The sequence below is a fragment of the Sceloporus occidentalis genome, unplaced genomic scaffold, assembly GCF_023333645.1.
Source record: "Sceloporus occidentalis isolate IW3139 unplaced genomic scaffold, rSceOcc1.0.p SCAF_1, whole genome shotgun sequence".
In the NCBI taxonomy this organism is placed as follows: Eukaryota; Metazoa; Chordata; class Lepidosauria; order Squamata; family Phrynosomatidae; genus Sceloporus; species Sceloporus occidentalis.
This window is the reverse complement of record NW_028316981.1, coordinates 303,442,730-303,456,260: the sequence shown is the minus strand read 5'-3', so window position 1 is coordinate 303,456,260 and position 13,531 is coordinate 303,442,730. Positions and strand designations below refer to the sequence as shown.

General features: G+C 40.0%; 1 protein-coding gene across 1 annotated transcript in view; it reads left to right on the top strand.

Annotated features, from left to right (window-relative positions):
- The window catches only part of LOC149324177 (netrin receptor DCC), a 227,729-nt gene that overhangs the window by 51,106 nt on the left and 163,092 nt on the right, over positions 1–13,531 (top strand). Inside the window, exon 4 of the mRNA XM_089487445.1 lies at positions 234–329. Coding sequence (XP_089343571.1) covers positions 234–329 — 96 coding nt within the window. The remainder of the gene's footprint in view (positions 1–233; positions 330–13,531) is intronic.

The window sequence follows — 13,531 nt, the reverse complement described above, 5'->3', positions numbered from 1 at the left end:
GACAGTAGATTCCTGCTGATCTTTATTTGACTTACATGATTACCATTTGTGTAGGCCTGGTCTAAAGGAATTGATTTGTCATTTGTCTTCCAAGATTGATCTGTCATTTGCCTTGCCATGGCTGTGGTCCAAACCTTATAAGCACCTTTGCTTTTGCAAGTACAAGTAGAATTGTTGCCAAAACCTGCTTCAAAACATTAACATCAACAATATAATGTCTGCTTTTCTTCCAGAACCCAGTTCCCATTATGTCATCTCTTTGAAAGCTTTTAACAATGCTGGGGAGGGAGTCCCTCTTTACGAGAGTGCTACCACCAGATCTCTGACAGGTGAGTTGGAATGGCTAACTGAACTGCCTATCACCTTCTGCCATTGCCTCTACCAGAACAATGCATGTGCTTGGGAATCAATGACTGGGTGCCTGAAATTAATGGATGCGTTTCCCTGGTATTAGCTGGATTGATTTGTGTCATGCACTTTTGTCAGCATCATAAAGTTAGAAGATTCAGAATCTCCAGGAAGAGTAAATAGGGACTGGCTCACATATGCATGTACACCAGTGGAAAATGAATGAGTGATTCCACTCAAAAAGAGCTGCACCTGTAGTGATACCATGCAGTCTGAAATTAAATGTGATGTTTTAAGCCTATTACAGCCATGATTGCTTTATTAACACTGTTTGGTGAGCATGGAATATTGCAAATCAACATGAGGGAGATGCATGTGTAAAGCTAGTCCTGTGACCAACAACTTTGCAGAGCTCTTCTACAAGGATCTGGTAAGTGGTCCTTGCTTTGCATGCCAGGGAGGAAGGAAGAAGGTAAGCATTATCCCACTCTTATAATGGCATGGCATGGCACAGCATTGCATTGAGTGCATGCCCATAATGTCTCCAGTTGGCTGCTTCAGCAGTAAGCCAGAAATGTCAGAATAGACATCTAAAGGGAAAAGGTACTGTGTGTGTCCATTAATAGATTGATGAGCAACACTTATCTCTGGTCTTGAAGGCACAGCCTTCACCTATACCTGCCAAGCTGACAGGTGGAGAATCTCTATGTGTCTCATGTCAGCTGTTTGTGATTGGCAAGGGAAAATGTCTTTTGTCTGATTTGTAGACACGATATCTACTGAATAGATTTTCCTATGATTCCTGTTTGGAACAGAGGCAGATAACTATTGTCCTCCAGATGTTCTTTGACTGATGCTTTCAGTATTCCCTCACTTTTGATTTTGCTGGCTAGGGCTGATGAGACTTTCAGGTCAAGAACATCTGAAGGGCTGAAGTTGGTTTAGAAGAACCCATGCAGCTATGCTTAAGATTGTGTTTCAAGAGAAAAGTATGTAGGGTAGAAGTCACTCGTCCATAAAATTCCGTGCTACTCTTATTTTACTTTTTTCCATGATCCTAAGATTAGTCCTCATCAACAGCTATATCCTATGGAAGGTCATGGCAAGGAGGTGTTGGATAGTGGGAGCAAACATAGCTCAATGGTAGAGCAACTATTTTGCACACAAAAGGTCCCACATTCAATAAGTACCATTGCAAGTTAGGAAAATTCTTGCTTGAAACATGATGAGTGATGTAGAAAACAATACTTTAAATACTCAAAAATACGTTTCTCAAATGCCAGGAGATGCTGTACAGAGGAATCCTGAAGATGAGAATCCTGGCTGTTCGGGATTTATTCTGTGCATAATTTGCATTTCTTCCCCACAGAAATCTGTGTTTTCCATGTAGGAAACGGCATTTTCTATGCTGGAAATAGAACTGAAATGGTATCTTCTATGCAGAAAATTTTCTGTAATGTGCGAATTTTGTGCAACGTAAGTCCCCAGGTACAGCATTTTCTAAATAGAAAGTAATATTTCTTCACAGAAAATGCTGTTTCTTATGCAGAAATTATAATTATATCCCTAGATTGCTGACAGTCAGTGTTGATAAAACTGAACAAGATGCATCATCTCCATCTTGTATTATCCCTCATCTGACTAAATACAAGGAAGTGTTTCATATTCCTTCCTTCCCCATCTCTGCCTTCATGTACCATTTTGCCTCTCAGAAATACTCCTCAGGAGGATGAATTTTATTTCTAGGATTCAAGCTGTTGATTCTCTGAAGAAGAGAATCCATGTGTTGTGTTTCATCCACTTTTCTTTGCTCTTTCTTTGATGACAAACATTTGTGCTGATGCAGAATATATTGTAAGCCAGACTCCATCTGTGTAGTTGTGTTTCTCTAGTACCTTTTGAAGTAGATAAACCCATGATGTGAGACAATGCAATGTAGTGCCTTGAGTGTCACACTTGGATACTATTAGACCAGAGTTCAAATCCCACTGGTCCAAGGAAACCCACTGTGTAATCTTGGCCAAGTTATACTCTCACAGCTTCAGATGAAGGGAATGATAAACCTTGTCATAAAAACTCTGCAGTATGTTCACCTTAGTGTTGCCATAAATTGGAAAGAACTTGAAAGCATGCAGCTAATTCATGAGAATTTTAGAAATTCACAGACCTTTTTTTCTGTTTTGCACCAAACTACCCTACTACAGACATGTAGTTCTTTTGTTCCCATTTACAAAGAAATTTGGAATTTTGATAACAATTCTTTTGTTCCCATTTACAAAGAAATTTGGAATTTTGATAAAAATTGTGAATTGCGAAATATTCGTTTATGTAGAAATGTTTTAGTATTCCAATCCCAACATTTTTGCAAAGAAAACAACATATTTTTTGCAAAATATATTGTTTTTCTGCACTAAAATGTAGGGGATTTTTGCGCAAATGATAAAAAACACATTAGCTTATGAAAAATTGTCCAAAATGTGCAGCAACTCTCACTCTTTGGAGAGAAAACTCCATAATTATTAATTCTTGAATGCAAGAATGAAAGAGCTATATATTACTGAAAGCTCTGAACCTTGATGGACATTTTTTCCAGTTTAGCTTCTCCTCCATTCATCTTCCTTCCTTCCTTCCTTCCTTCCTTCCTTCCTTCCTTCCTTCCTTCCTGCTAAATTATTTTCATCCCATTCATAAAGAAAGTGACTGATTTTGGCAAGGTCTTCTTTAAAAACAATACAAACCAAATGAAAGTCTCAGCCATAATTATTTAGAACTCCATTGCTGGTGGTTTTAGTAGAAATTTTGAAATCAGTTGACCAAGGCATTTACTGTCTGGCCAGCTTCATAAGCTGGAACCTGCAGGCTTCATGCCCACTTTTTACATGACCAGAAGTGATGTAATGTCAGTTCCAGTTCTGTGATTTAGGGGATGTATGGCTAATCCCTGAGTTTTGTGTGTCTGAGGATTGTGAGAGTTATGAGGTGGGGGAGAAGAGAAATCAAGCCTTCAGATTTTTGAGAGTTCTAATGTTTTGGGGGAGATTATCATAAAGCCAAAATAAGCATCCTGTCCTCGATGTGATAAAGTCACCTTACGGGTTGCTATCTGCTGTTATCGTACACCAAATCGTCGCTGATGCTGCTGGGCAACTGCAACCTGTCTCCCAGCCATGCTTAGCCCATTGATTTTGAAGTACGGAAGCTTCCTCTCTTCAAAATTGGCAGGCTAAGTGAGGCTGGGGGACAGGTTGTAGTCACTTGGCAGCATTTTGGCATGCGGTAACACCAGATAGCAACCTGTAAGGTGATCTTATCCCATCGGGGTTAGGACACTTATTTTGGCTGTGCAATAATCTCCTTGAAAAAGGTTTTTGGCTGGAAAAAAAAATAAAGTGGGGGCTGCATGTTTTGGAGATCATTTTTTTGGAAGGGGGGTTTAGGCCTTCTCTGGCCAGGATATTTTGGGGGTAGCCTAGAGCTTCCCCAGCCTCCCTGCATTTCTTAGCCTTCCATTTCCACATGGGGGCAGCTGACTTCACAGGCATTCCACTGAGCTGTCCAGGTTGTTTGCTTCTGAGGTCAGAATAAGATGCCCAGCAATTATCACATGGTGGGGTGCCTTGTTCCGACCTCAGATCAAGTGACAGGTGACAGCAGCAGATAAGCCAAGTGGCTCAGCAGGACATGTGTGCAGGCAGCTGCCACGGTGTAGAAACAGAGGGCTCTGGATTTCCCTGGAAGATCTAGAGTAACAATTAAGTTTTTAAATTTTGGGTTAAGGGCCCTATTTCTTGTTCAACCTGTGAGATGTCATCTCAACTTGCTAGACATCATCCAGACTGTTTGCATCTGAACTGGGATTTCAACCATGCAATGTCCGAGGCTTATGAGATGGAAAAGGCCCCACATGGGCTTGTTGTATCCATAGGCCACACATGTTAAGGAAAAAGCAACATGGGATATACAGTGAATGAAATAAAACATGTATGTGAGAGTCAGGGTGACTCAGCAGAAGCAATTAAGAGCCACACAGGTGTAATAGGTAATGTAATTAACAGGTCCTGAATGCCAAGGACAGAAATGTAAAGTGGATAATTGAACACACCTGAGAATTGTTAAGTGGTCAAGGCTGAGATGATGAAATCATTAATTCTGGGTAGAAACAAGAGAGCCAATGAGAGTGGATGTACACGCCCACTGGGTGGATATTGACAAGAGTGGGTGGTATTATCCAAGGACTATAATAATGGCTATGAATCCTAATGTATTTTGTGGGTAGTAGTGGATAGTAGTGAGGAGTTGTGTTGGATAGTTTTGGAGCTGTATATAGTAGAATAAAGTAGATCTTTTATATAAGACTACTGAGTTGTCTGGTGTCTTGAGTGAAGATACAAGAGCCAGCTGGATCCTGGAGAAGTGTGAAGACTTCTGTGGAAGCAAGAGTGAGAAGGCTTGGAGAGTTTGTCAGGGTCTTCAGCCTATTCTCTGTAACTCTGCTGCTTTAGAGCAAAGCTTTAACCACTGGCCAAAACTGGTCAGCGCCGGTGCGTAACAAGGTGGTGAATTCGAGCCAGAGGTGAACAGCAACAACTCCCATCATCCCTGACAACACATTCCCCACCCCTTCCACAGAAGGTGTATTTAGACACTTGGAAGTATGTTCTAACCCACAAAATGTGGACTGTTAGAAGCACAGGTGGAATCCTCCAGCATCTCAAGGCAGCCGCAGCCTGATAATCACTGGAAGTTGCCTACCCCTGATGTAAAGAAACCATGCCATTAATTCAACCAAAGTGCTTCCTCTTGACAGATGTTCTGTGTATCCTTATGGAAGCAATTCAGATAACACTCAATCATTCTTCTATCGGTTCCTAACAGAAAGATGATTGATTGGTGAGATATCCCATGTACCCTAATAATTATATCCAAGGGTAGCCATGTTGGCTATGTAGCAAAGTACAATAACATCCCAAATCCACAAAACTATGATATCTTTATTGTGACAAACAAAATGCACAAAATAAATGTTACAAGCTTTCACACAGGATGAAAATAATATATGATGATGTTAATCACAAGCCCACATTTTGTCAAGATGTAGCTATTCTGAGTTCAGATGGCATGGAGGGACATTCATGCAGGCAGGTGTCTCCTCCTTCTGGATATGTGGGTACTCCAGGAAACAAATTTTAAGTTCCATTGTAGCCTAATAATTTATGTATGAAACCCTGAGTATGGATATTTTGGAAAGGCAATGATACCCAGTCCTGATAAAATTGGCTTTATACTAGAATAAGTAAAATGTTAAGGTCTTTATTTAAAATGAAAGAACAGTGACACAGCAAAATGAAATTATCTTAGCAAATGCAATATATTATATTTCAACTTGTGGATATAAACTCTGTGCACCCTTATGACAATGCTCTCTCTACTCTAGCAGTCATACTTTTCAGATGCCAGATCTGGGCATAATTTGAATAACTAAAGGCCACATTAGAATGCAAGAATTCATGTTAGAGGGGGTCAGGTCATAATTTACTCTATCATTTATAAAATTTGCTAAGTTGGAATTAATAAACTCTGGCCAGCAAAAGGTCAGGGATGTAGACAAGGGTCAGGCTTTCATTCTGAGATTAGTGATTAGTGTTAATTTAAGATCCTGAAAGTTTCACTCAGCTGAAAATGGCATGCAGTAGGTTCCACTGTCTTTTTCGTGTATCATTCCTCTTCCATTCACAGTTTATTAAGAAGTTACTTAATAAAACTTGAGTTGGATTGTTAAGTTACAATGCTATGGCTGGCACCCTACTGGAAAAGAAGTTCTCTTACACATGCAGTTGAATGTTTGTGGCCATAGCATAACATCTGTGTTCAGTTCATAGTTGCATAAACAGAGTTCGAGAATTGTTACTGTTGTATATGCAGCTGCACATTCTCAGATGGTGCATAACTACTCACCAGTGCCTTCAGTGCCCACTTGATTCACTGGACTGCAGGAACAGCAGACACATTGGCAGATATGTAATTAGTTGCACAATATTGGTTTTCAGCAGAAGAATGAAGTAATATTTCCACCACTTAACGATGTGAGTGTAGATTTACACTGTTCAGATACAATGTAGGATTTTGCATTTTGCATTGTGAAAGATTTAATTCAGTGAAGGATGAAAGTTCAGTGACTGGACAACTATTTTGCGCATAGAAGGCCTCATCCAAGTTTGCCTCCTTGCAACTCCAGTTAGAAGTGTCTTCTTGGGTTGCAGAGGTGAGATACCTGCAGCCTGAGAGTGGCATAGCTGCTGCCAACTGGAATAGATGTTATTGAATTAGAAGGGCCAGTAGCCTAACTTATTAAAATAGTGAAATGTTCTCAATTCATACTTTTAGATGGCTATGCTCTAGAACAGGGGTTTCTGACCAGAAACTCCCAGACACCCCAACCTACTTGGGCAGCCATTAGGAATTATGGGAGCTAAAATCCAAAATATCCATAGAAAGGTTGGGAATCACTGCTTTGGAAGGTCTTATACATAGAAGGAGACCTCAGTAATTGGGTTGCCATAAGTTAAAGTGCTAACATATAACAACAATGTATAAGAACACTATGTTCTGAACTAGAGCTTTAGAAAGTTACTTTTTGACTGAAAATAACTTTTCCAAACTCTGATCGCTGGGAAAGAAATTGAGGAATAACTGTGCTACATTAATGAGTGTAAGACTGTATCCTGTGAAATTTAGTGTCAAGGTGAAAATGTAACAAAGATGAAGTATGAAAATCAGGTTTTGAAGAACTACTGCAATGTAGTGACTAAATAAACTGGGAGTCCCCGTTTAACATTACATCTGCCATGCACTCTCACTAGTGGTCTTAGGTAAACTACACTTTCTTTGTTCTTCTCACCTGCTTGCATCATGTGAATAACACTGACCTATCTTACAGCATTGTTTCAACTGGGAAAAATAAGACAATTCTCAGAGGTGTATGAGAAATTCTCTGAAGACTTAAACATACTACATAAATTCTAAATATTCTAATATCATTTCCACTGGAGTGACATGTATAATTTGGCAGAGGTTCCCTCTTCTTTCCTCATGCATAACCTACCCTGTTCATAAACTTTTTCATGTGAAGAAAGTTAGGATACTGAGAGCAAAAAAAGAGGACCAAAAGGACAAAAAAAGAACAATCAAGTGACGGAACAATATGGTTGGTTCATGAGGAACAACTGAACCAAATTACAGCATGCTCGCTCCAGATGGCAAACCATTATTTGCTTGTACAGTTTTGTGAAGTATTCCCATTAAAAAAAAAAAAAAACCTTGGAAATCCATAGGCAAGAACATAAAAGCTATCACCCTCCCCCTGCTAGCCTCAGAAAACTCTTCAAAGGACAAAATGTTCCTTACTATAGTATCTTAAAGCAGTTGGGTATTTTCTTGTAAATGTTATTTTTCCCCTCTCTGCTAATTGAAAATAGCAGCAGTTCCTGTTTTATGCATGTCTTTTCCTTTCTGACAGATATGGTGGTCTCAAATATATAGGAAGATTCTTTTAAAAATATTTTCAACCATGCTATATCAACAGCTGTATGCCTAACCAACAGACAGACAGCATGTGACCTGCCATCAATGAAACGTTCTTTCAACTTCAAAGAAATTATCTCTTAACTCTTGATTTCCCCCCTTCTAAGAATTGACTTTTCAGGACCCGCAAAGCTTCTTCTTTGGATTTTGCTTTTCATTACCAAGGGCTGTTTTAACAGAGAATACCTTTGTAATCTTTCACCTCTTTGGGAACAAGCTGTGAAGAAAATCTGTGGTATGGGGTCAATCCTTGGTAAGCAGGCTCTCGGTCAAATGAGAAAGCAATTTTAATTGATCTTCCTGAGCAGGTTTACCTCTCCAGGTGATGGATGCTTTGTGAAGAGTGCAAAACAAAATCCAGATTTTACAGATGGGATCTTTCTGTCCACAGAGCAAGCATCAGAATCAATATCTGCTTGGGCCAATGAATCCAGTTGTGGTGCAGCATACTGGACACCAAAGCTTTGAAGCATGGCCTCTCCTACTATTAAGCACGGGGAGGTGTTATTTCATCTAAAAGATTTTGGATATCATAAATTTATTAAATACGTTATATTTTTGTTATTACTGAAGTTTTCCTGCCAAGACAAGGAGAGGTACATGTGGGATTTTCCCTCTCATGCCCATATTAGCTGACTAGGATTGCCAGAGTGAAAACTGGGGACTGCTTCTGCAATTTTAATAGTTGTGTACAAGTGGGAATTTCAGAAGGCATTGCTTGTTACCTGGTTGTATGACAAGCAACATCTGCTGACAATCTCTCTTCTGCATAACAATTAAAGCTACAGGAGCTATCTTCACTTTTTTGTTTTTGTTTTAATCTCTATAAACTGGTCTTGGGTATTCCATACTTTCACTTCCATAGGCAGGGGGCATTATTTGCTGCTTTATTTCAGGGATCAAAATGTCCAGCCAACCATTCCTTGAAAGTCCTTTCAACTTTCTTCAAGTATATGGTTCAGAATGAGAATTATGAGTTAGTTTACACTGAGGCAGAATTCATTTCTATGACATTGGGAGATGCAACACTAATGCAAACTAACAACGTATGGAATGAATTTCACTCATGCCTCTAATGGGCTGTCTCTCTCTCTCTCTCTCTCTCTCTCTCTCCTAGTTGAAGTTTATCCAGCAGTGCTCAGGTTTATACATAGCACTCCCAAACCAGACACATAGGATTTTCTGTTTTTCCTTCCATTTTTAACATTAGTAGTCTTGCCAGGAGTACCTTATAGAGCCCTCTTCCTGGCATCATTCACCACGGGGATATGGGACCTAATGCCACTCAGTGGGAGCACCTGTTTCCCCATGCACTCATCCCCTTGGGGGCATCTGGCATTGGTATCCTGAAGGAAGGTAAGGGTAAAAGAGAAGACTGAGTGACAGAAACTGACTGTGTGATAAAGAGTGAAGTTGCACATGTGTGGCCATTAGCTGAGGGAGTGAGAGGATGGAGGAGATATGGTAAGAGTGAGGATGACAAAGGCTGGCACTTTCCCTGCTTTTGTCATCCTCACTCTTACCACATCTCCTCCATCCTCTCACTCCCTCAGCTAATGGCCACACATGTGCAATTTCTCTCCTTATCACACAATCAGTTTCTGTCACTCAGTCTTCACTCTTTGGAATTTGGAATCTCAACTTGAAGCCTGGCTACATTGCAACTTGCATAACTACTGCCATACTCTTATATTATGAGGCATAATGTCCCATTAAGGTATGGCTGTCGCAGACAGATAGACAGATATTCAGAGGGTCTTTTGTAGACACATTTATTCATTATTCATATAGTGAGTGGCAATGTGCTTTAAGAGTCCCAGCTAAACTTTAATCATTCAGGTAGATGACAGATCTCACTGGGTAACCTTAAACCAGAACCTCTCCCCCGCAACCTATTGTGAGGCTCTACTGCAACAGAAACATAATTTCTTCCCTTCACTCCTTTGGCAGCAGCAGGAAAGGTGTCCAAGTAAAAGAAATGATCTCCAAAATGGATGAGGCTTTGAACTTGTCATTTTAGAAATAGGCAGCAATTTAGGTACCTATGCATACATGTAGCTACATATGTATGGGAAAGGGGTGCGGTTACTACAGGAAGCGAAGGACCCCATAGGAAAGAGATCAGAAAAAAGCTCAGAAAAGTTACATTTTGGACTATAATTTTCAGAATCTCTCAGACTCTGAGGGGATTCTTAGAGTCACAGGTGAAAAAGACCACATTTCCAACCTCTGGAAAATAGCAGCGAAATTAAGGGCATACATTCAGATCAAATTCATAGCATTATTAGAGATTAGAGACTTCCAACTGTATGTGGAGAGACAGGGACAGTTTTGACCCCCATATACTGCACTGGCACATCAGCAGCACACTGGAAAAGACATCACAACACTTCTGGTTCCCACTTTGCTGGTCTCAGGCTGATTTTCAAAACACGAGGGGACAGGAGAGAATGGAAGCAAACTGTTACATTTTCAGACAGTTTTGGTGCATTTGAGAGTTATGACTCAGTGAAAAATTTCCCCTAAATCACATCAAAATATACAATTGGGGAATGTGGGGGCTTTAGGGGAGGTTTGAGAGGCCACAAAAGTGGGTTCAGGCTCCAAATAAATACCATGGGCCACACATTTATAGAATCATAGAGTTGGAAGGGATCCCATGGGTCATCCAGTCCAACCCACACTCAGTGCAAGAAATCTAGCTAAAGCAACCCCAGTAGGTAGCTATGTTTCTGTAGAAATCTAGAGAAAGAGGCCCCCACCACCTTCTGTCCAGGAGGGATTACAAAAGGTCCACCATTTTCAGCAGGGCTGAGAAGGATATCTTTAATATTTATATGAGTGGCTTTCTTGTTTTGTTTTGTTTTTCAATTTGGTCTGGTCTTCCATTTTTTCCTTGCATTTTTTCCCCCCAGAAGCCCTGCCCCTGAATGTCCCACCCCCTGAAAGCCCCACCCCTGGAAGTCCTGTGCCCGGCACCTGCTGACACCCAGGAACGCCACTGAATTTAGGCACTCGGTCTCTAAAAGGTTCACCATCAGGGATCTAAGGGCCCGAAGAGACAGACCTAAATAAAGCTGCTTTAGGTCACTTTGGAGGTATACTGTTTAAATGTCACATGCATCTTAAGAGGCCAGAAGCTGGACTGGAGTGTGGCTTTGGCATGGCTTCCGGCCTCTTAGGATGCACGCATAATTTAAACAGCGTATCTCCAAAGTGACCTGAAGCAGCTTTATTTTGGCCTGTCTGTTTGGGCCCTATGTCAGTGATAAGAATGATTTGTTGACCCAGAACCCATTCAGAACATCTCTCCAGTTAGAAGTTGAGCCATTGATGATGACTCTTTGAACACGATTTTTCAACCAATTATGGATCCATCTGACAGTGCTCCCATTTATTACACATTTAATCAGTTTGCTGTTCAAAATACCATGGAGGACTTTATCAAATGCTCTGCTAATATCCAGGGTGCATTTACACTGTAGAAACAATGCAGTCTGACACCATTTTAACTGCCATGGCTCCATCTTACAGATTCCTGGGGTTTGTAGCTTTGTAAGTCACCAGTACTCTTTGGCAGAGAAGGTTAAAGACCTTATAAAACTACAAATCCCAGGATTCCATAAATGGAACTACAGCACTTAGAGTGGTGTCAAGCTGTATTATTTCTACATGGTATAGAACAAGATGAGGACCACAAGAGTTCAGAAACAATTCTAGAAAGTCCATCATTAACTCCAGCCTCCCAGAATATCTTATATTATTATTACAGTTGCCCCTCCATATTCGCTAGGGTTAGGGGAACAAGACCCCCGTGAATATGGAAAAAAACGCAAATAACAAAAACACTGTTTTTACCTGAGAGGACACCTCTCTAGGAATCTCTAAGTACTCCAGTGCAACTCTGTGGTCAATGTCCAATGTACACTGACCATAGAATGGCATTGGAGTAGCTACAAATGGTCTTTCAGTGCAACTTTTAGTTAAAGTTGACCACAGAGTTGCACTGGAGGACCTAGACAGTCCTAGAGAGAATATATTAATGAAATCCATGAATAATCAAATCCACAAATATCAAAGCCGCAAATATGGAGGGATGACTGTATTATTATTATTATTATTATTATTATTATTATTATTATTAGCGCACCTCTCCAAAAGGACTGAGCCGGGTTACAACAGTAAAAAGTACATAAATGAAATGCAGAATTACACACATAACTAAAATTACACAATCCCCCTTATCCCCTTCATTAAAACTAAAATAACAACATTATAAAATGCAGTTAAAATAACTTAAAAGTAGACATAATTGCAGTGAGACATCTTGGGGCTGTCATAGGGCAATATGAACAAAGAATGAAAGCATCATAGGTTCAGTGGATCTCTATAGACTTCTGGCCTTCAGACAGCACCCAGTCATGCCACCCCCAAGTGCCAGCTATGATGTAGTATCTATACCATCAAATAATCCAGTAGTCTTCCCCAGCAAAATAAGAAAATGGGTTCTGCTTCTTTCACAATGAAAGAACACAATTACTTAACATCAGATACCCATATGTCACCACCTGAACCTGCTGTGTATATTTGATGGAAGGAAATGGAGCCAGTATTTAAGGTCCTGTTTTCAGATGCCAGTAGATTAGATTATTAAAATACCTGTTTTGGAGAAAATGTCAAAATATGAAAATATCCAGCTCTACTACTGCTGGACTGGCTTACTTTCCTCCCCCACCCCACCTCCCCAGTGTCATATAAATCAGGCTTTCAGATTTCTAATCTCTCAAGGGAAGCAGAGATGTAAAAGAAAGATGCAAAGTGTTTTATGTTTTTAATGTATAACACACATTGCCTTTCAACTAGAACCATGTAAACCATGTAAACTGGCAATATTACCTCTTTAAATTTTTCTTCTTTTTCACCTTGGGGAGGGGGCAAACACTCAATTGCATTTTCAGTTTACAAGGAGAAATTGAAACCTTTCACAACAAATGCATGATACTTTCTATTATTGGGCATGGGAGACATTACTTATTTTCTACAATGTCTACCAGAATTTCAAGCTCAAATGAAAATTTAGCATATTTGCCTTTGTACTAAGTTCCAAAAGGAAGATCTCAACAATGAGAAAAAGCCCCTGCATATTCCCTCCAGTCAAATTCATGGCTGAGCATTCATATTATACAATGGCTTCCCCCACTTTCTTTTCCCTCAGGTATGTTTTATTTATTTTTTTCATTTGAAAGCGTGCTGAGCAACTCAGTAACTGGAAACTTTCCAAAACCTGTGTATTTGTTTATGTATATATATACATTTGTGTACACATATACACATGCACACATAGATAGAAAGTGGGACATTGCCATCTGTGGGCTTGCCATCCACAGATTTGAACATCTGCAGGTGGCAAGCCCCATTGTCCAAAATGGCAACACATGCACATGCCTGCAGTAGCGGCTGCACACACATCACACCACCTTTAGGGACTTGAGATCTTTTTTTTTCATTCCCCTAGAAGGTCTGGAATGGATCCTCGTGGACTATACAAAGTTATTGGTCAAATACTTAAACATGACATTTCACAAATACTAGTACTTTGGTT